Source organism: Prosopis cineraria, unplaced genomic scaffold (assembly GCF_029017545.1).
Source record: "Prosopis cineraria cultivar Desert tree isolate PC_DT_omini unplaced genomic scaffold, ASM2901754v1 PC2075, whole genome shotgun sequence".
Taxonomy (NCBI): Eukaryota; Viridiplantae; Streptophyta; class Magnoliopsida; order Fabales; family Fabaceae; genus Prosopis; species Prosopis cineraria.
The window spans coordinates 1-23,122 of NW_026557400.1; the positions used below are offsets into that span (position 1 = coordinate 1).

General features: G+C 34.8%; 1 protein-coding gene and 1 pseudogene across 1 annotated transcript; one reads left to right on the plus strand and one right to left on the minus strand.

Moving 5' to 3' along the window:
* Positions 1-1,034: 1,034 nt before the first annotated feature.
* On the minus strand, positions 1,035-7,130 carry LOC129301372 (bifunctional dethiobiotin synthetase/7,8-diamino-pelargonic acid aminotransferase, mitochondrial-like; annotated as a pseudogene).
* Positions 7,131-11,274: 4,144 nt separating this feature from the next.
* On the plus strand, positions 11,275-17,809 carry LOC129301373 (uncharacterized). Its single transcript, XM_054939935.1, is given in 9 exon segments — positions 11,275-14,196; positions 14,199-14,452; positions 14,551-14,655; positions 14,776-14,928; positions 15,453-15,616; positions 15,745-15,892; positions 16,087-16,209; positions 16,305-16,392; positions 17,299-17,809. Coding segments are annotated over 9 exon segments (3,336 nt in total). The 5' UTR covers positions 11,275-12,062; the 3' UTR covers positions 17,466-17,809.
* Positions 17,810-23,122: the final 5,313 nt, after the last annotated feature.

Here is a 23,122-nt window from a genome sequence, read left to right on the forward strand (position 1 = left end):
GGTGGCCGTTTGGTCATTGGAACATTCTAAATGTCTACTCCCTCCTGATCACATGTCATCGGTACTAATTCACATTTTTATGAAAAATGTTAATTGGGACCTTATGTTTCTACACATGTCCATTCTTTACATTTATACCCTTGAAATTTTCCTAGTAACACATGCATGGTCTTTAAATATGAAGCATTTAAAGACAAGGAATAAAAAAACAAGGGTATGAATGGTAAAAAGAACATAAAATTTACTTAGTGCTCTATATTTTAGACAAAGGGGAGCTTATAGAAAGCAACTTATATTGTGATTCAGAGGGAGCATTTCCTTATGAATTGGATTTTTACATTATTCTAAATATTCTAGGATAAGTTAGGATATATTTTTAACAAGCTCCCAGAATAGTCAAAAGCTGGAATAGGTCTTGGAAGTTGCACCAGCTTGTGCTGCACAAAAATTGGCATTTATCTTTGTTATTTCCTATGCTTGGAAGATTTTTCCTAGTTATCTATCAATAGTTTTTAAGAAGTAATGTACAGAAGACTTGAATTTTGATTGATCAAAGAATTCAAAGAGCCTTTGCACTTCTTTCTATAACTTCTTGTTGGACTCCGTGGAGCAGTGAACGGGTGAAGAATTTCTGTATCTCTTTGGTGGATTCCATTGAGTGGTGACAGCAAATTTCATCATTCAGTTTTGTATCTCTAAGGAGGGTGTCTTAACCTGTACCTTTGGAGTAGTGAACTTTTACTCATTCATTGCCAGTTTTTATCAAATCGTTTCTTCATATTCCAGTACAGGATTGCTGTGATTTTGGTATGGATCTTGAACTTCAGATGTCTTTTGTTTTTTTTTTTACTAGTTTTGGAATCACTCCTATCCAGATTTCCACAGTGATTTCTGTTCTTTTTTCAGTGCTGTTTCATGTTCCAAAAACAGCATCCCATTTTTTTCCGGCAATATGAACAGAATGCAATAGCTGGGCCACAAAAGATAAATGAGAACAAAAGAAATTGAAGAAACATAACCAATTATCTTGCCTGGTTCCATAATCAATGCTCCAATACACAACCCTCTATTTCTAGAAAATAGTTCTGATATGTACGATGAATAAACTTGCCAAGTTCTGACTTATCCCGGCCATCATAAAAGATTTCATCACGTGAAGCAAAGGCTGAAAACGTGTTAATTATGGAACAAAGTTCAGTCCTAAAATAAAAATAATAAACAAACAAAGTGACATTTTAAAATTAATAAAGAAAAATATTGAACAGGTGGAAATTTCAAACTTACTGATATATTTGTGTTTAAGACTTTCACTATGGAACCCTTCTGGTAAGGAAAGAGTCCATGTACTGTTGCATATGAACACAGTAGGAGGATCCAGAAAAAGACCTCTTCCACTGTACCTAGAAATTTTGAATCAAACTCACATGAGTTTCATTAGTAGCAAGTTTTTCAAAACCAAAATTTGTCCTCAATCAAAAGGAACTCGAACAAAATGGTATACATGTATGTAACTAAATACTGATTTCAAAGCCCCCAGTAAAACTACGGCCCTTTTAATTGATATCACCATGATAGCACGCAAAATGACATGAGCCAAGATATGTTAATGGAGACAATTGAATGCAAACAGAGGACCATATATATACCACGGTTGCTGCAGGAAGCCAGTATAAGAAGATGCTGCTTGTGCTTCCATAGCACCCAATGTATCACCATGATAAGAACTCTTAAGTGCAAGAACCTGAACCAATCAACTGATGATCGTTAGATGTCTACTTCATAGGACTATAAAACAGTGCCATTGTACTCTCAGAGATATCTCATACATTCCAGTCGTTTGAAGAATTATGGTGAACAAACACACAACTACTTGAATCAATTGTGTATCATTGTCCAACATTATCTTAAACAGAGTGAACTCAACTCATGAAGAGACAGCGTGGTAGCTCAACCTTGAAGTTCAAAAATCAAAATGTCAGGAAGACTCCTTGAAGAAGACATCAATTTCAGCCATATCAATATTCCCCACCCCCTCCGCAGGTTTAAAAAAAAAAAAAATGAATGAGATGAAAGAGATTAATAGCCAGATTATTACTGAGCAAGCCAACAGAAAGATACTAATTCGAACATTAGGCCAATTGGTTGAGGAGGTCCATTATCATGCAAGGATACTACTCTAGTAAACGCTCGAAACATTAACAGAGACCAAACAAAGGAACACCATTTTTAGCCTCAAGATCTTTGAATGTGTTTATTCGCATCATTTAAATAAGCCATATTTCTTACATATCCCAGAATAGTCCCAACCTGAATTTTAATCACACTTTAATTGCACATAAACCCCAATCAAAGAAGTGACGAAGTGATAGGAAAATAATACTCTAAATGCACATTTATTGGCTCTGTCATCTATGATCTCGAGTCTCAATGTTTCACACATAATCAAAAAATACTCAATCAGAAATGACTATTTGTGATCTGAAGGCACAGATTTGACCTCCAACTATGATATACTATTGCACAGTATGACAGGGCTTTGCTAATGTTTACTACCAAGTTTCCAAGAGCACCTGCTCCCCTTTTCAAGTTTAACAAAATTTAAGCATGTAAGAGGCTGAAAATACACATAATTCTAGTTAAATGAAGCATTTTCCCCAACTAAATAGATCTTTCTACTGTTGAACACTGATCTCATAGGTCAAAAATATACTACAAGGCAAAAGCTACCACTGACTAAATTAAAAGGCTAAAGATGCCTACCATGAGCTCAGCAGGCTGCTCATTTGTGGTAATATTAAAATCTGGAATGAATCCATGATCAACACAAAATTTACGAAATGCCATCTTGAGAGCAATTTCTATTGCTGTTGATCCATTGTCTGAAAAGTATACTCGAGAAGCCCAACCTGCAAAAAAATGCAACTCTAATTATATAATAAATATAGAAATATAAGAATCAGACACTAAAGAACTGCAACTGTTCGTAAAATCTCGCCATTCAGCAGATAATATTGACATGGGCAACATAGTTGAGTAACACTCATACCACTACTAAACCAAAAAGTATATTCACAACACCAGTATGCATTAATTTTGATGGCCTTAAGATCAAGAGATATCTAATATATCATTCATAACAAATAATAAAAATGAAAGGTAAAGAAAGTACGCTTACCTTTCCCTGCACCTTCAAGTAAAAGCTCAGCACAATTTAGTGCTGGCTCATAAACATTCTCAGGAAACATCACATGCCCAAATCTCGCAGCAGTATATCCCATATCCATTGCAAGCTCAGCCTGAAATCACCTAAATGGAAAGATCACAATTAAGAAAAACTTTAGATACACAATCATTGAGGAGCACGCAACTTGCAAGCCTATTTCAGGCAAACATTCAGCATAAAGTAAAAAGGTTTGCTTCCAATCTAAGAACATTGGAATATTATAATAAATTGAAGTTCGGAGACTTCCTAAAACCCATACAAACATGAATAACTCTTCCATTGACTTGGGTGTGGTTGGGGAGGGGTCACATTGATCATGTTTTGATATTCATTTTAATATAATCAAAATAACAAAATGATCAAACAAAAATTACATTAGAATATGAGGGGAAAAACATTATTTTCATGCATAAACTGTCAATGCACCATATTCCGAATGTAGCAAGCAGACTCACATTGCTTTTATCACAGTGCATTGCATATTATAGGCTATAATAAACATTGTGGCCAATATATGAATACCCGTACAAGCATAAAATAGATGTTAACAGTTTCCAGGCAATTGAAATAATATCCTGTCAAAAATCTATAAGATTTTAGAGGGAAGACCCAAATGCTTGTAATTTACATGCATTAAATTCTAAGTTAGGCACGGTCCTATCTAGTTTCTCATAAATGGCTGCTTTTTTTTTTCTGCTCATCGTCTCCCTAGTAGTTGCATAAGAGTTAAATAAAAGTGAAAATGAGTTAAGAAGCTTTGGAAAAAAGTTAAATAAAGACAACAATTTGGCAGCATATCCGAGATAGACAAAAGGCAAAATGGTATGTTTCGATATATGACATTAATTAAACAGACAATATGATTATTACAACTTTGAAACAATAGAATCAAGAAATTAAAAGAACACGCGAGTATGACCTGCAAGGCAGCATTGGGTCCTTGCGTCCACCAACTAGCACATGCATCAAATAGAGGTTCTATGACTCCTGTATTCTGACCCTGAAATGGGAAATAGCATGACAGTCTCATGATTCAGCATATTTGTATCAGCAAAAATGAAAAAAGAGAAAAGAAGTTTGCCAGAGCTACTGACGTAAATGTAAACACTAAATGCAGTAGGCTCAAATGGTGCAGCCTACTAAGATCAACCATGTTAGATTTTAAAGCTTTAGCAAAAATAGGAAAATGAATACAAACATACAACGATGAGGAAGGTGTTAATATGTTTTACTAGAAACAAACCTTGAAGACTGCAAAGTTCTCACCACAACGTGAATCAATTACTGTTATGCCTCCCTCTGGTACAAGTTTGTGTTGAGTGAAAGGCCACCAGAAGATACTCCTAGCCTTTCTTGGCATGCCATGCAACTTCTTAACTCTTTCATAATGAGCAGAAAGCATTATTTCCTTCAGAGTACTAAAGGAGCGATGAGAACCTTCAAACCATTCCATAAGGTCATCTGATGGATCTTTAGGAACAGGAGGTAGCACAAGTACCGGAACTCTGTATAGAGAAGGAAATGATAATATAGAAATACATGCATAGTAAAATAGGAATGCCATACTGTGAAATAGCAGGAAATGAAAAACACAGACAGCTAAAACCTAAATGCAGGTATAAATGGAAGAGAACTGTGAGCTTTAGTAGCTGTGGTTGTGTGTATGTGTGAGTAGGAACTAAAATAGAACGTGTGTTGGCCTTCAAAAGTATGAAGGATTCACAGTGCCTCGTGTAACCAGAGGAAATGAAAAATAGTAACTAGCGTAATCAAGCTTACTTGTTTCTTGCATATGACATCAGTGAACCTCATTCAGAAGGCCATGATCTTCAAGAATAATGGCAACAACATCATAGCCTCGAAGTGTCAAGCTTTCATATGCTGAAATAGTTCCAGAAATACCACCCAGCTGCCCATCGCCAACAAGAATAGCAGGAATACGAAATGGCCTGACAGAAAGTGATGGAAGGATCTGATTTAATAGAAATTACGAAGATATTCATTTCACGTGCAAAACTAATCATCCCGGTTTGACTTTTCACATATATGTATGCTGCCTTTGCCTACACCGACCTCCTTTTCCACTCAATACGATCATTGTTGGAGCCGAATGTGTCACACAATAACCAAAAGTCTACCATGACAGCACTCTGACAGTCTGACAGAGTAGTAAGGATCAAAGAATGCGTGAAGTATCCAAGATGTATTTCCCACGATAACTAAGCAAGATATCAAACCAATTCACGGCCATTAGAGTGTTGATGAATTCAATTGACGTCCATCTCAATAAATGGGCTTATTAAATTCAAAAATGGCTGTAGATAATCAGATTCGAATAAAAATTCAGTGAAGATTTATGGCATGCATTAAGCACCCACTAGCGGGCAACCCACTAGTCACGCTTACCCACAGTACATGTCAATTATCGGCGGTTAACAGCAAAATCGCCAAAGCAAGCTACTACCAACGGCAAATATATCTGAAGAAATCTGCATCTGTAAATCCTTGGGCGCATTGTCAAAATTGATCGCATCGATGCAATCACCACATGGCGAACCACGAAGGATAAAAAAAACATGCGGCAATTAAGTGTAAATATAAAGACTAGATTGAAACAAATATATCAATTTGGCATCTAGTCTATTATTTTTGACAAGTAATCGCCATGTATCCTTCTCCAAATATGTCACGTAGTGACCGCATCAGTGGAACCACTTCTGAGAATGCACCAAATAATTGACCTTATCTTTCTCGTTTGTTTCATACTTACGATCTTCTCCCCCCTTTTTCGGGCGACCAATGCCCATCATTATTTGATGATGAAAACTGCATGTCCTCTTAAGTAGTCAACTAGTACGAAACACTTCATGCCACAGCAGAAGTAATTTAAAATACATGTTAAGAGTCCCCCGCCGCAGCGACATACAAAGGTCAACACTAATATTCAATATTAAACTTTCATAAAATTCTAAAAGCCCGGTCTTTGAAAAACTATGCACGAAATTACAAATATAAAAGCAAAAACTTTTAGCCATCCCCGCATTCCCTATTTTTTAGTCATAGTAGAACACGAATATGCTTTAAAAAAAAAAAAGTACAAAACTGTACCGGTACAAGTCACACTGAAGTGACCCAGAAGGACCCGGACTGGCCACACCACCGGCAGTCTCAACAACACACAGGACTTCCGATTTCCCCTTGCCGTTCCCACCTTCCAACACATGCCTGAAACATCTGTGCAATGTTTCGAGCACCACCAAATCCTTCACAGGTCCACTTTCCCTCTCTGCAGCCAAATGCGGCGACACTGCTTCTTCCCACGCATACATAGTCTTGCAAATCAACTCCGAAAATCCACTCCCTTCTCCCACTAGCTTCTTCTCCTCACGCCAATTCAACTCATACATCTCCCTTCCACAACTCTCAATCTCCCCTGTAGCATTGGCAGCGGAGCCTGAGGCCTTGAGGACGGAATTGGAGGCAAAAAGAGAAAAAGAGGGGTTACGGCGGAGAAAGAGTTCAGTGACTTTGTTGAGAACAAAGCGGGAATCAGAGTCAATAGGGAAACCGGTTTGGACGGGCTTAATGTAGTGGAACTGGGTAGTGGAAGAGAGAAGGTGCGAGATGGCGATGCCGGCAGAGACTAGGGTTTTGCCAACAGCAGTGTTAGAGCCCCAAATGAGGTAAATGGGGTGGGAAAGTAGTAGCTGGAGGGGTTGGGAAGTGGCCGTATGAAGGTGGCGGCGACGATGAGGACGACGTGAGAGAAGGCGGAAGGGGAAGTGGAACATGGCGATGGAAGAAGGGTGAAGGAACAGAAGAACTTGGGAATGGATAAAAGGGAAGATTTATCGATGGGAAAGGCAAGTAGAAAGTTGTTGCAGCAATGGACCGCGAAAGCATGAACGTTTTCCCATTCGCGAGGAGGTGGAAGACGGGGACCAGCTATTTCCGCCGTTTCCTTTTTCTTTTTTTTTTTGTTAACTTAATTCTATTTTTTTGGCAGAAATTATTAATTCTAAATTAAGTTCTTATGATTTTTTTTGTTTTAATCAAATATAACTTAGATTAATTTATTAATTATTGAAGATGAATCAAAAGGAGTTTGGCCTAAAAACAAATTTTACAAATGATCACATTGTACAATTAAAAGGCCTATTTAGTAGGAAGAAATGAAAGGTTGGGCTTGGGACTAATATTAGAAAAGACTAATTTCGTGTGTTTGGTATAAGAGATCAGGTCTAATTTGAAATTGTTTAAACCCACCTATGTAGAATTTCTCAAGCCCAACCCCTACATTATATTGAGAAATGAGTCTTGGGTTTGGAAAATTTGTAGACAAAACTATTCTTGTTTATTTTAATTTTTCGACAAAAGTGTCCTTATAAATTTTGCTTTCAACATACCTAGCAGAAGCCCATTACCATCATGGTTGTGAAGCATTCTTCTCCATTTCCCCTATTAATCTCATCACAAGCGCTCGTCTCAATCGGTCAAACTCCATCATCGTACGACGTCACGAACCTTTATCTTTGGAGCAAAGAGCGATTACGGCAAACGAGCAAAGAGTAAGAGTGAACCAAGAAGCATACTTTGCCCTCCTTTTAAATAAAGGATGCTAGCATCCCTTATAACATCCTGAATTTTAACTTTAAAATTTTCTAATGTTTATAAGGGTATTTTAATCAAATTAAGTGAATTTCTAATTAATGACATTTTTTGAAGACCAATAGAGCTTTTAAATCCTTGGACAGCCTTAAAATAGGGCTAGATCATAGTACGAGCAGGCCATGGCATGGAGAAAGATTCAATCTAAGTGTGAATCTCTCTGTGCTATGCCCATGACAAGCATGCAAAATCTTTACTTATCAGTTCACAAAATTATACCGAAACTCAGTAGAGGGAAAGATAGAATGCGGAGAGACGACAAGTAGTGACTTGTGGGTGTTAAGACTCAATCTTGGGGTCACTTTAAAAGCATTCAGAGCAAGATTTAGTTTTGGGTAAGCTTTCTACACTTTTCTCTCTCCCTATATTTGAACTTTTTTTATGATTAGAATATTGTGGCACTGTGATTTCATATTTTCTTATGTAATGGTTAAATCCATTGTCTTAGTTAAGGTCTTAGGTAGTTAAATCAAGCTTCTAAATCTATATTTATGGTTTATTTAATGATTTGAAATTGTGGGTTAGTGTTTGGGCGAACTCTAAGTAAAATTAGATGATTAAAAGTAATGTGGATAATGTAATAATATTATTTATGTGTTGGGATGTTAAATAGGATTAATGTAGTGTATTGAAAGAATTGTTGGAGCTAAATTGAGGTTTTGAATATAATGGATATCCCTAGTTATGTTAAAAAAATGAGGTAATTAATATGGGGATTGATAATTAAGAGTTTAATTTTATAGATTAGCCTTTGATCGAGTATTGTAGTGTTAATGGACACATGTGGAGCCATTAGTTGACTATGGTAACCCTTTTAGTAGCAAAAGGATTGAGAAAACTAGATCGTCTAATCTTCCTTTTTGTGTGTTTGGATAGTAGTGTATTAAATTTTAAAGTTAATATTTTAGTTTGGTACTAGCATAGTAATAATATAAAAGTATGATTTTTTAAGTTATGTAAAATGGAATGAAAAGTTGTTTTATTGTTTCAGTATTTGAAAAGCTAAATGCTATTTTTATACATAACTACTTGTGAAATTCTATGATTTAATTGAAAATAAGAAATTGTGATAATTTATATGTTATGATTAGTTGTTGAAATCCTCGAGCATACTGGCATGATCATTGCGAGAGGGTGGGGGTTCATCTTAGTATGTTGTTGGGATATTGTTTGAAAATTCACATGGTACACTAACACCGTGAAGGCCCCCGATACTTAGTATTATATTGCTTGGAAGTCTCGGTATTACGTGAAGTAAATTAAGCATCAACACCCTTAATATTCATGGACAGGGAGAATCTGTGACCCATAGTGGGTGAATGCGCTCTTGACCGGGGTTGCCTTCTACTAATAGTAAGTGTGAACCAGTTCAATCACATGGACTTGGCTCTATTGAGTTATCAACCTACAGATTCAGTTGGAAGATATGAGGAAGGTATAGAGTAGTGTATTAATCATGCACATCATACTATTTCAATATGTGTGGATTTACATAACTTGTTACATTTTTTTATGCCACTTCATATACGTACAAACTAGTTTTACGCACGAATAGTTAATTAGACTATTTGGTTACTGAGTCCTCGATTCACCTCATGATTACATATTATAGGTGAAAGCTCTAATAGGGGCAAGAGAAAGTAAGGTGCATTTAAACAATGTGAGGACTAGCTAGTGTTTGTATAGCCCTATCTATTTTCTTTAGTTTGTAACGAATGAAATATGCATATGCTAACTTAGGAAAAACATATGTCCTTTTGTATGCACTTGCATGATTACTATTGTTATTTGTAGGTATCTCGGCTTGGGATATGTTGATTGTGTTATATTGGCTATGAGATGTTGAGATATCAGTGCAAGTGTTAGTTTCGTAATTCATGTGTTAGATTGACTCTTGGATTGATTTATGAGAGATTGTTACCTTTTGTAAGAATTATGCTAAATATGGGGTTTTGGTGGTCAAATCTCATATAGATTGTTGTTATAGTGATTTGAATGCTTGTACAAGTTATTTGTGGTTATTTAAGTTGGTTTAGGTGGTTCTATGACTATTGACATTGGGTTTAGGAGTTTGAACACCTTAATAGAGGGTTTGAAAGAAAAAGTATTATTTTAGGTTTAGATGTCTAAATCTCATTTAGATTGGTATGTTTGGTGTGTAATTGGTACTAATAGCTAGATGGCTTTAAAAGCTGCATGTGGACATTTAAATTGCTCAACTCGAACATCGAATGGCGAAATGGCATGTTTTGAAAGTTGGCCTGGAGAGCTATCATGACAGTAAATGACAAGGGAAAAGCATTACGACACATTGTCCATTGTGCTACAGCGCGAGGCATAGAGAGGGATGTTTTTCTTAGTGCAGTTCGCCGCAATGAACAACGCATTGTGCTTTAGTGGCTGAAAAACTTTCAATTTTGCTTAATATTTTTCATGTAACGACTTCTCATGTTTCTATTGTCTTATTTATTTGGTTTTGAACTATAGTTTAAACTTAAACAATTTTTCAAAAGGGTTTTTCTTAGAATCCCATTTTCTTAAATATTCTTAATATAATCTCGGCTATCATAACGTCGTTTTGTGTTTGGTGTTATATGTGCTCGGTAATATCGAGGATGACGTTACACCCCTCTCATCTACCGACATCATCCTCTCATTCGCTGACGCTAACGCCATCCTTTACTGACGCCAATGTCGTCCTCCCCCAATGCTATTGCCAGAGCTAAAGGGAAAAGGAGATCGAAGATGAGAAAAGAAGGAGAATGATCGACAATCCAAGCCTCTCATCCACGACAAGATTTCTCATGGCATGATCAGATGAGGGATGTAGTTCTCAAGTTTTTTTTTAATTTTAAAGGGTATTATAGTCTTTTTATATTTTATATTTAATTATAAAATAAAATAAAAGGAAGTATTCCTTATAAATATTACCTCATACCAAACATAATTTTAAAACCTCATTCTTACTCTTACTCCCTATCTCAATCTCTCTAGATTGAGACCTACATAACTCACTCTAAACATAAGTAGTCTAAACCTCATTCTAATAGTTTTAATTATATAAAATAAAATTTATATATTTTTTAAATAAATTCTTAAGATAAAGAATGTAATAATAAACTATAAGATACTAGTAATTATTATCTCATAATGGTTTTTAGATAAAAGTATTTGAATATTTTTAAGAAAATAACTATTATTAGAAATAAAATTTTCGCAAAAAATAAAAATCAATAAATAATAATAATAATATAAACTATTATTTTTATTTCCCTGAGCATCCCGCCCGTGCGATTCACCAAAACCCAAAAAAAAAAAAAAAAGAAGGAGGAAGGCATATACCAAGACAGATAAAATAAGATGCCAAAAATTGCGGTAACGAGATAGTGCCACGTGGGACACTACATGGCGACCAGGCATCGCATCTTGGAGCGGCCCAGGAGCCCCTGTCGCCTATGGCGGTCCTTCTTCGCCACCATCATCGTCATCCTCCTCTTCTCCTCCTTCCCTCCTCACCATCGTCACCATAATATTGCACTCTGCTCATCACTCTTCCGATTTTTTTAATTCTTTTTTATATTTATTTCCAACTCTTTGCTCTGCGAGATCAGCAGCTTCGAGCCACCCTACCCCAATCTCCAAATGATCAGCTATAGTACGAGAATTAGAGAGCAGAGCTGCGAATTTTCATGAAAGTGATGAAATAGATTCCATTGATTAACTCTTTTGACTTGGAGACTTTTGAATTTAGGTCTCCTTTTCTGGTATTATCAAATTGGCCTATTCAGGTACTTGTTAACATGCCTCCCATGGATTCGTGTAGGATGGTCGCGGGTTTGTTATTTTAGATCTGTACTTAGGGTTTTGATTATTATTATCATTTTTGGTTTCATTCCCTTCACATTTTTTATCTATTTTTTTGTTGGCATTCTTTCTCCCTATTCAAACACTGTTTATTCTCGGGAAATGTGATAGCTTTCCATATCTTCCACGACGTTCAAAAGGGAAATTTTACGTATCCGATATAGCCGAACAACAGATCGGGCTAACACTTTCGTGTTCTAGTTTGTATTCGTGAAACTTGCAAGTGTAAGTTACGAGCTGTTCACGTTTAATGAAGGAATTTAATGCTTAAGCAAGCCAGAATCGATTTGATCGTCGACAGTTTGTTATGGATAGTTCTACTGTAATTCGACCTTCTACACCCTGTTCTGGTTCTGCACCGGGTTCGGCGCCTGGTTGCAATGATGATAGCCAGCGGGTAAAATTCTTATGTAGTTTTCTAGGAAATATAATGCCCCGTCCCCAAGATGGGAAGCTTCGATATGTTGGTGGAGAGACGCGAATTGTGAGTGTTCCACGAGATATTGGTTATGAGGAGTTGATGAGTAAGATGAGGGAGCTCTATGATGGGGCAGCAGTCTTGAAATACCAGCAACCTGACGAGGATCTTGATGCCCTTGTCTCCGTTGTGAATGATGATGATGTGGTTAATATGATGGAAGAGTATGACAAATTGGGTTCAAGTGATGGATTCCATAGGCTCAGAATTTTTTTGTTCTCACAATCTGAACAAGATGTTTCTTCACATTTCATTGATGGGGATGACAGGGATACTGAGAGAAGGTATGTTGATGCATTGAATAATTTAAATGATGCTTCTGATTTTAGGAAGCAGCAACAAGGTGAGTTTCCAATGCTTGGTTCGGTTGAGGATATGCATGTAGCTGATCAGTTCTTTAATCCAATCAATGTGGATGGTGGCCTTCATGGCCAGAGAAGTGGTGAGATACCCATAACTCATTTTAACTTGCATCATCCCACACTACCTCACATCGGATCAGCACAGCACCAGCAACCTATATCCCAGAGGTATAGTGACATAGATGCTCCATGGAGTTCTGCATATTACTCTCCCAGGCATCATGGTCACCATGACTCTAGATCTGTGGTAGAATTTCCATCTTCTCCTTCTTCTGCAAGGTACCAGATGCCATTTTCAGAGCTACCAGAGAAATGCATTGATAGAATGCCAGAAGAATATACTCGGCATCAGGTAAATCACCATCCTGTGTATGACAATCAACCACAATATTCTGATAATGTTGTGTGGTATCCAACTGGAGCTGCATCTAGTGAGAAGTCAGGTTTTCCTAGCAATGTTCTTCATGGTCCTCATGTTATTGATGGGAGTAGTATTTGTGAGCACTGCCGGATAAGTTTTCAGAGAGGTCAATCACATTTTGAGCATCCTAATATTAATAATGGACTTCCACCAGTCGCTAATCCATGTGCAGAATGCCATGCAAACGGGGATACTTTTATAATGAATGCTGATGCAAAGTTGCATCCTGTTATTTATCCTAATGAGGCAAATAATGATCATAGATCTGCTTATAACGATACTCAAAATCATGAGAGAGGATGGGCTTTGCCACATCAAACAAATAATCGGGTTGAGGAAGCAAGGAGCCATGTTTCTGGATCAGGAAGATTGAATGATCATTATGTTCTTGATGGTTCTGGCATAAATTACTCTCTTGGCCATGGCAATGTGGCTGATGGGCATCATCTGCCTTCGAATTACGTTCACCAAAGAGTTGGACCTGAATTGGGACCTGAACTGTTTCATGATCAAGCTGTGACTACTACAGCCCATCCACAAATTTCTCCTTTGGAAGAACGCAGTGTGCGATATGGGAACCCATCTCCTTATGGAGTTGATAGTCATTACCCTGTGACACATGGACATGTACCTGGGCTTACTTTCTGGAGAAATACTGCAGCTCCACGTCACATTGGACCATCTTATGAGGCATCCAGTCCACCTCAGCAGTTAAATGGTGTGTTAAGTGCAGGAATAAGGGGAGAGGGTAGTCCAAGAATTTACATTGGACCAGATAGTCAAAGTCCTTGGGTTGATTCCTCGCACAAAATGTCAGGTCATGATGGATTACCAGTCCCAGAATTTCCTTATCCTCATGCTGTGAAGTTCAATCCAAGGGCTCTTGGTCAAGAAAATCAACATCCAGTTGCCGTGGACACCATTCATTCCCCACAGGACATGAATGTTGGCATTCGATTAGAACCAGTGCAGCTTCCAAAATCACCTTTTAATATGGTTCACAACAATGAGGTTTCTAACAATGGTACTCATATAACTGATGCAATGGGGTCGCTGAGCTTGCACGATGAAGAGAAAGGGACAGAGAATGCAGATAAGGTTGAGAACTCTAATGCTCAAAGTATATCTTTTTCTGAGCAAAACAAAATTGCTGAGAATAATAGTGAAGCAGCTGCTTCTCTTGACTCCAAAATTCAAAATCAAAACCCGTTGAAGAATGTGGTGAGGTTATGAAACTTGTTGATGGGGATCTAATTGCTCCTGAAGATTCCAAGCATCTAGCTAACCAATTCAGTTTCTTGCCTGAGTTGATTGCTTCTGTAAAAAAGGCTGCATTGGAAGGAGCTGAAGAGGTGAAAGCTAGAGCTAAGGAGCACACCACGTCTCAGAATAATTCAGCAATCAAAGATGACACAGCAAATGAAGGAGAGACAGGGGTAAAGATGGTGAATTTGTTTTCTTCTATATAGAGATTGGTTTGGTAAAGGTTAATTTATGCTGTCTCCTAATGTCAGTTTTCCTGTCTGTAATGTAGAATGCTCTTGGTGATTTAGAATTGGACTCTGATAACGACAATGTGGGTACTTCTAAAATTGAACCTACAAAAGCTGAGGCAGAAGCTATTGCTAGAGGATTGCAGGTTTTTGTGCTATATTAACTGAGTCTACAATTTTTGATCTCATTGATTTCTCGGTCTTTCTTGGCCTTCTTTTTCCCACATGACTTTTGTTTGATGTTGGTATGCTGATACCTTTTCCAGACAATTAAAAATTGTGATTTGGAAGAGATTCGTGAACTAGGTTCTGGAACTTATGGGGCTGTCTATCATGGGAAATGGAAAGGTTCTGATGTGGCAATTAAGAGGATAAAAGCTAGCTGTTTTGCTGGAAGACCCTCAGAAAGAGAAAGATTGGTAATATCTTTATTCAGTACATTTTCTTTGTTTTTTTTAACTTTTAATTTCACAAATTAGAATCCATCATCTCTTCTCTTTTGCATGCCATGAAATGTTTGACCCCTGGTTCAGAAGCTCATTGATGTCACAAATGTTGTCCTGTATTGTGTGATGGGCCTTATCAATAAGCAGAAAATTTTGGTAGCCAGAACTATATTAATAAGCAGAAATTTTATGACAAATCTTTGGTACCCAGAAATTTTTGACGTATTAAATATTGAATTTGCTTTGTGTTTGGAAAAATCCAATTGAGAAGGCAATCTATTTGATTGTCCCATTATAGAGGTTAGTGTCACTGTTTCTGTTCTATATAAACTCACCTTACATTAAGTAGGATAATTTATCTGATTCCCTCCAAGTATAAGAATGTTTAGAGGAAAATAAATAGTGGAGCATATATAAGGGTGTGTAAGTAGTATTATTTATATTGCCACAATTATTACAGCCAGCTATTTATACAGATCTCTCTTCTGTTGTCACAGATTGCAGATTTCTGGAAAGAGGCATTGATACTAAGTTCACTTCATCACCCAAACGTTGTGTCCTTCTACGGTATTGTTCGTGATGGCCCTGATGGTTCTTTAGCAACTGTGACAGAGTTCATGATTAATGGATCCCTGAAACAGTTCTTGCATAAGAAAGATAGGTAATTCATTAATAAGTTCACTCTTCATCTATCTTGTAACATGCTCGCCATGCAGGAATGTGTGCCATATCTTTACTACATATTGGTTACGTAATATTTATGCCCTTTATATGTGAGTAATTCAACAGAACTATAGATCGTCGTAAGAGGCTAATTATAGCTATGGATGCGGCATTTGGGATGGAGTATTTGCATGGAAAGAACATTGTGCATTTTGATTTGAAATGTGAGAATCTATTAGTCAATATGAGAGATCCGCAGCGGCCTGTCTGCAAGGTAAACATAACTTGTAAGATATTTTATCCTACATCTTAAGTTTTAGGTAGTTAATATTGAAATCTTTCCAAAATCATCCTGCTGTAATGAAGTAGCTGGCTTCAGTTACACTTTGGACAAGTATTTTTTTTTTTTGGGGAAATACCTTGCTTTGGACGCTGTAAATTTAATTGAATTCATATGTTTCCTTTCAGATTGGTGATTTGGGTTTATCAAAGGTAAAACAGCACACTCTAGTATCTGGAGGAGTGCGGGGAACTTTGCCATGGATGGCACCTGAACTCCTAAGTGGGAAAAGCAATATGGTGTCAGAGAAGGTATTAATTGCATTTGTGTTTGCCTGTACTTTGTTAATATTTTCTTTCTTTCTTTTCACGTGATCTTGTTGGGTCTATTCTTGCCTGTGTTGTAGATTGATGTTTATTCATTCGGGATTGTTATGTGGGAATTGCTCACTGGGGATGAACCCTATGCTGATATGCATTGTGCTTCAATAATAGGTGAGCACCAAGTGAGAGCCAAAGTGCTTGTGCTATTTGTTTTGCTGCATGATATGCTTTCATTTTGATGTTCGAACTGTTTCTATCGCATCTTTATAATTTAGAATATCAGTTTGTAGTCCTTATTGAAAACGGGCTATTAATATTGATTGCCTTAGAATTTAGAAGACTTGGGAGTTGTTCCATTATAATGCCATAGATTTGCTTATAACAAGATTTGTGGTTTTGTACAGTTTGTAGCTTCTGTGTTCAGTGCATTAATGCAGGTAGCTAATATTTAGGTAAGATATAGTACCTGCTCTTGATATTCTTCAGGTACTAGCTAAAACTAGATTGCCTTGGAAAATTGGAATGATACTCCATCATCTTCCTCCATTTTGTTATGTATGAGCTTCCCAATCTAGTGACTGTAAGGCTGGAAATAAACTGAGGTGTGAGTAGAAATGTAGCTTTCATGTTCTTTAGGGAGATTTTAGGCTTGTAGTATATCGTTACTTTTTTTTATAAAAAAAATCATGAATTATCAGCATAAATATGAGTTCATGTATTGTGACTGTTATATTGGTTATTTAAATGGTCCATTATTAAGCTCTAACATTTTTCCTGAGATGCATTAAATGTTATGCAATTCTCATGTAACTAAGGAACTGGCATTTCAAAACTGGGATTGACTGGATTGGTTTCTATAAAATTTATTTGAGTGTATATCTACTACAAAGGTGCAGGTATTCAGTACGCCGATGTATGAATTGATCTTGCATTTCTGATGGACGAGAATATCATGGTTGATTACCTTTCAATACTTAGGATATAAGATGTTTTCATCTTTGCGTGTTTACTTCAAGCGCTTTAGGTCTATTCTGGCGTTTAGAAATCTGGACTTCATATATTATCTTTAATTTGCAGGAGGTATTGTGAACAACACATTACGTCCCCAAATCCCGACATGGTGTGATCCTGAGTGGAAGTCTCTAATGGAAAGTTGCTGGGCTTCTGATCCCACAGAGAGGCCATCCTTCTCAGAAATCTCAAAGAAGCTAAGGACTATGGCTGCGCAGATGAATGTGAAGTAGTCTCTGTTGATCTTAAATTGCTCAGTAGCCCTTCTTGCATTCATCATTCATTGTACGTAGCCTGGAAGTGATGAAAGAAGGGATAAAGTGAAGCATTATTTTATCAATTCAAGGGACCCTTCTAGCTTAGCCTGAAGAGAGTTTAAAACCCGAAAGAAAAGGGGGAAAAGAAAAAAGAAAAAAGAAAAAGAAAAGGTAGGGGGAGGAGGGGAAGTTGGGGAAGGTTTAACATGTGCATTGGCTCTGGGAGCTGTATAAATAAAGGTCATTTTTATATCGACCTGCTTCTTTATATGTTCTATATGGAACATACAATCATAATGAACTTTTTCACCTAACCAGAATTTCAGCGCCTTCATGGCCGTGTCCTTGCTTGTCAAACGGAACACTATAGTTCACCCTTGAAGGAAAACATCTGTGCTTGAGAAGGAAAACACTCGTAGGTGTATATAGATTGAGGTGTTTTGTGAGAAAGCATAATGTCCTGTTGGGATTTATAGGCAGGAGAAAAAAAAAAAAAGAATCATTCCAAATTAGTTGTTCTAGCTATAGAGCAATAATAGCATCATCAGCAAGGGATACTGAATTGAATTGAAGTTATCTGGCATGTACTGTTTAAGACTACATGTCATTTGAGTCAATCCATTTAAACTTTGATTACATGATTTTAATGATGGGAGAGTAAGTCACAAATCCAACGCCTCGATTACTTTACCATTAAGTTGATGTCTAATAATGTGGCTATTAACACCAAAATTGATTAATGTAGCCATTGTATTTAAACATAGGGATCTTAAGGGTGTCTAATGTAGATGATGGTTAACACCACCAACTCTGTACTGTAGTATACTTGAAGAAAAATCCACGAGGTCAAATGCTGTGACACAATCATCATCTAATATTTTGGACCCTCTCTCTTGACTCTGTTAAGAATTGTAGCCTTGTACGGCTTACCTAACACACGTTTTGTATAAAAAGTCAAAGTACGCTCGTGCCTTCTCAATTCTGACGAGTGTCTAGAATTACCAATAGTATTTCCCACAGAAGTGTGGCTTAAGATTTTGGCACAGAATTAAGACACATAGATAACTTAATAAGTGGTGTAATTTCATTGAATTGTTCTCATTAAATCTAGCTAGGACTTTTTTTAAATCAAGTGATGCCATAAACTACGCATTAACTTGTTCTTAAGAGCAAAGTTGGGAAAAAGATTTTTGTTTTTGTTTTTTGTTTTTGTGGTAAGTTCCATTGACAATAGATATTATATTCTTCAAAATACTGAGGATAAAGAGTATGCTTATCCCAATTAAATTGCTACATATATAGAGCTAGAAAAATGAATTTAATTATAAAGTAGAAACAAAAATTTTGCTAAAAGGGCACATATTAATTATGGGACTATGGGACAGAGGGAGTACGAGGGATTAAAATTAGAAATGCTGGGGAAATGACAAACACATCAAGTTATTGAGGATAGCTTTAAAGAGTCAATAATTATGTGCATGGTTAAAAAATTAGGATGTGATTTAGGTCAAATGGTTGGGTGCTGGATTTGGATGGGTTTGTTGACAGTATTGTTTAAACAAGTACTAGTGGAAATTAAACAAAAGGGTTTGACATTTGACAGTAATTTTGGAGGATGACTTTAGGCGAAAGTAAAGACCAATTTGAGTTCATTGAAATTGAACACATGATTATGCCATAGCAAGTGGCAACTTGATTATTTTATATTTATCAGTGACACGTATTAGTTGGAGTGACGCAATTAGTCATTCGAGCGTTGTTGAGGAAGAACAATTTGATTTGAGCTTCACATAAATACTAATATTAATGGCAATCAATTATACCGATTAGATCTACCTTTATATATATAATACTAAGCATCTTTTCAATCCTAGTGACGACAGTAGCAACAGTAGGATGATTTTTTTGGAGAATCTCTTCCCCTTCCTTTCTTATTGATAGTTTAATATACTCTCTTCGTTTAAAAATATAAAATATTTTTAATTAAATTTTATCTTCAATAAAATAATTACTTACTTTCAAACTAACCTCATCTTTTTATAGTTACCCTTATTAAATACCCTATAATAAATATAAAGTTATTATCACTAGGGATACTTTAAAAAAAAGCAATGATTATATCTCGAAAGATTAAAAATACTTTTATTTTAAATATTTAAATTTTAAAAAATATTTTATATTTTTGAACGAAAAGAATATATTTTATGACCTTGCCCATTATATAATTAGGGTTGGCTGGTTTGTTTTTATTTTTGTTTTTGTTGTTTGGTCTCATGTAATGTTTTCACATTCTTCTGAATGAATGAGTATATCATATTCATATTAAACACACACATATTTTATCAATGCCTTATCTTAATGAGCCTGTGCACGTTTTAATTATAGAGTAAAGTTAATTAATTTTTCTGTTTTTTAAAAGCAAATACCTCAAACTTATTTAAAAATGTGTAATTTTTTAATTTTGTCCTTCACTGAAATTAATGATCATAATAAAATGATGTATAAAAATTCAAAGCATGCTAACAATTTACTGCAATTAAAGGAGGGGTAAGGTTGAGAAAAAAAATTTAATTACCATGTATTTAGGATCAATTAGAATTTTAAAACTTTGTCCTAAATTAAAATTTCAAGAATTTTTTTCTGTTATTCTCCAGTAAGATTACCTACTATTTGTTAACCATGAATAATATGGTTTATTTTAATTAAATTCCATGAGAAGCATGACTTATCACAATCTTGTTCTGTATATAGCACGAAAATAAGTAATAACTTTCTCCAAAAATGCATGATGCATCATGAGTAAAATTTTAATTTTGAATCTATAAAGCTGATACGTGGATATATATATACTTTGGGTGATAAGTGAGGAGTAAATGCGATATGTATATATTTTTTAGTTTCTTCCAAATACGTTATACACATTTGTTTTATTTGATTTTTTTTAAAAAAAAGCGTCTTTTACGAAACTCAATGTAACTTGATTTTAGTATTAATATTCCGTTTGATGAATATTTAAAAAAATATGCATGGAGTGAAATAAAGGAAAAAAATATAAAAACTAAATTTATTGAATAATCTCATTGCTACATATAAATATTTTGTAAGAAATAATATGCAATTTTTTTAAAAGTTGTATTTTGATTTTGACAACATATCTTAAAAATTTAAACTGAAAAGAAAAGAAATTCAAATTCACATCGCAGAAATAAAATTTAAATAATATAAGTAAAATTTTATTTTTTTAAATAAATGCGACTCACTCACCATTTTTTAATGAAAAGAATTACATCCAAAAATCTAGCAAAAACTTATTCACATGTAAAAGTTTCAGTAAAAAAAATAAATTATGTTGTCATTTTAATAATAATCTATTTTATATTAATCACTATTACGAATGAATTTCTTATCAAACCCTTCTTCCTTTTTTAATTATATTAAAAAATTTGAACCCTAAAACTTATATATATATATATATATATATAAACACATTATATATATGTTTGTGTTGTTGTAATAATAAAAATGATTATTATTTAGTTATTTTTAATTTTTATGATATTTTCATAAAATATCTATTTATAACAAATAATTTATTATTTAGTAGTTATTTTAAAATTTCATGATACCTTTGTATATTTTCTCATTTTTATGACATATTCTTTCGTTAATTGCATTATATTATTTTTAAAATATACTCAAAATAACTTCTTAGAATAATAAAAAATTGCCTTTTTTCTATATTTTGAATGATTGTTTTAAAAAACTTAAATAAGCATAATAAAATTTTACAAAATACATATTTCTAAAAAAAAGTGATATTTTTATTTAAAAAAAAAACTTAAACAAACCGCCCCATATCTATTTAGTTGAACTCGTCTCATCTTGTGACCTCCTAGGCGTAGTCGCCTCTTTTAAAATGAAGAGATGCCTGTAATATAATTGCTTCTTCCATGTTAATATAAATCATAAATGTTTTGTTTAACTATTGCCTATAATATTATGTAGTGTTCCATCCTTATCTTCATACAATGACTACGTTCACCACCTATATTTTATTATTCTTTGTCTCCTCTTGATGTTGAAATATTATATTGCACAGTCTTTTCTCCTCATCTTATGTTCTCTTAATTTATATAAAGAAGAAGACATTATGTGCATAGAGTAACTGCGAAAGTGTAAAGATTCTTTGGTTAAGGAGAGAGCCAAGCAGCAGAAGCATATATCATGTTCAATATCCGAATCTCCATTTGATAATCAGTGTGCATATATATATATATATATATATATGTATGTATGTAATGGAAAAGTCATATATAGTGTTTTTGAAAATTTGATTGTTTGCCCTTGAGCGGGTACAGTTCTAGAATCTTCCCTTTCTCCAACTTAATTAATTAAGACTTGCCCTGCCTTAGTTATTGCTTAATTTATGAAGCCAAGGTCAATGAGTGATTTATTATATGCTTCTCTGGATAATGAAGGCTTTCAAGTGGGATTTTATTTTTATTTTTTTGCTCTTTGTTTTCTTGTGTTTGACTTTTTTTTCATTTTTCATGGTTTCAAAAGCTTGATAGCATCATCTAAAGCACACATCCTGTTAATTAAAATCAAAGATGACCTCACAGCAAAAATATTGAACTCCTAAACCCACTCAGTAACGAAACTATGACATTATTATGTCAGTGACTAGCTAGGGACATCTCAAAAGGCTCTTAATTTTCTTTTCAAAAAAACAAGAATCTTGTGATGATGGATTTAGTGTCAAATTCTGATACAGCGGACAGTTCAGGAGTAAGAAATTAGTTTTTTTTAATACTACTATATGTTATCAATATGAGAAGTACGGTCATCGTGTAGATAAAATAGATTTTTTGATATATGGATCATTAAAAATTAATTAATAAATACACATACAAAAAAAAATTACACTCAAATCTTCCTCACCACATAATTAAATAGTTGTCATTTTACTCTACCCAATTATCAATGAATCTTGTAGAATTTAATTATGTGGTAAGGACCTAAAAATAATTCTTCTCCAAAAAAAACTCCAACTCATTTTTAAAGTTTGTACAATTTTTATAATAAAACATGCTTAGCTTAAACCTATGCAAAAAAGGACTCAAGCAAAATATTAAAAACATATTGTAGAATGGCAATTAGAATGCCCTTGCGATTCATATCAATGTATATTAACATAAATTAATCTATACTAAGCCATCTTTTTTCCCAACGCAGTTTATTTTCAAACTGGACACAGTGCACATTATTGTTATTGTAAATTGTAAACTAGAAGTTCAAGCTAGGTGATGCAAGCTTCATAGGTGAAAAGTCTAGCTAGACAGACTTTTTGCCGTTTAATTTGACATCATTCTTGTTATCCATACGTTAAACTTGAACCCATATTTCAACAATGACTTTGTCCTATAAAACCTTGATTCTTATAGGCCGGTTAAAAGGCACTTGAGTCACAACACCAAAAACTTTTCCTCTAGGAATATAAATTGTTTTTTAAAAATAAATTATATCAATTTTTGGCTATATTACATGATTTCTTGGATATGACAAAAATATTGGGATCCTTCTTATCAAAATCCCTCATTTTAATCATTAATATTTACATTGATATATTATCA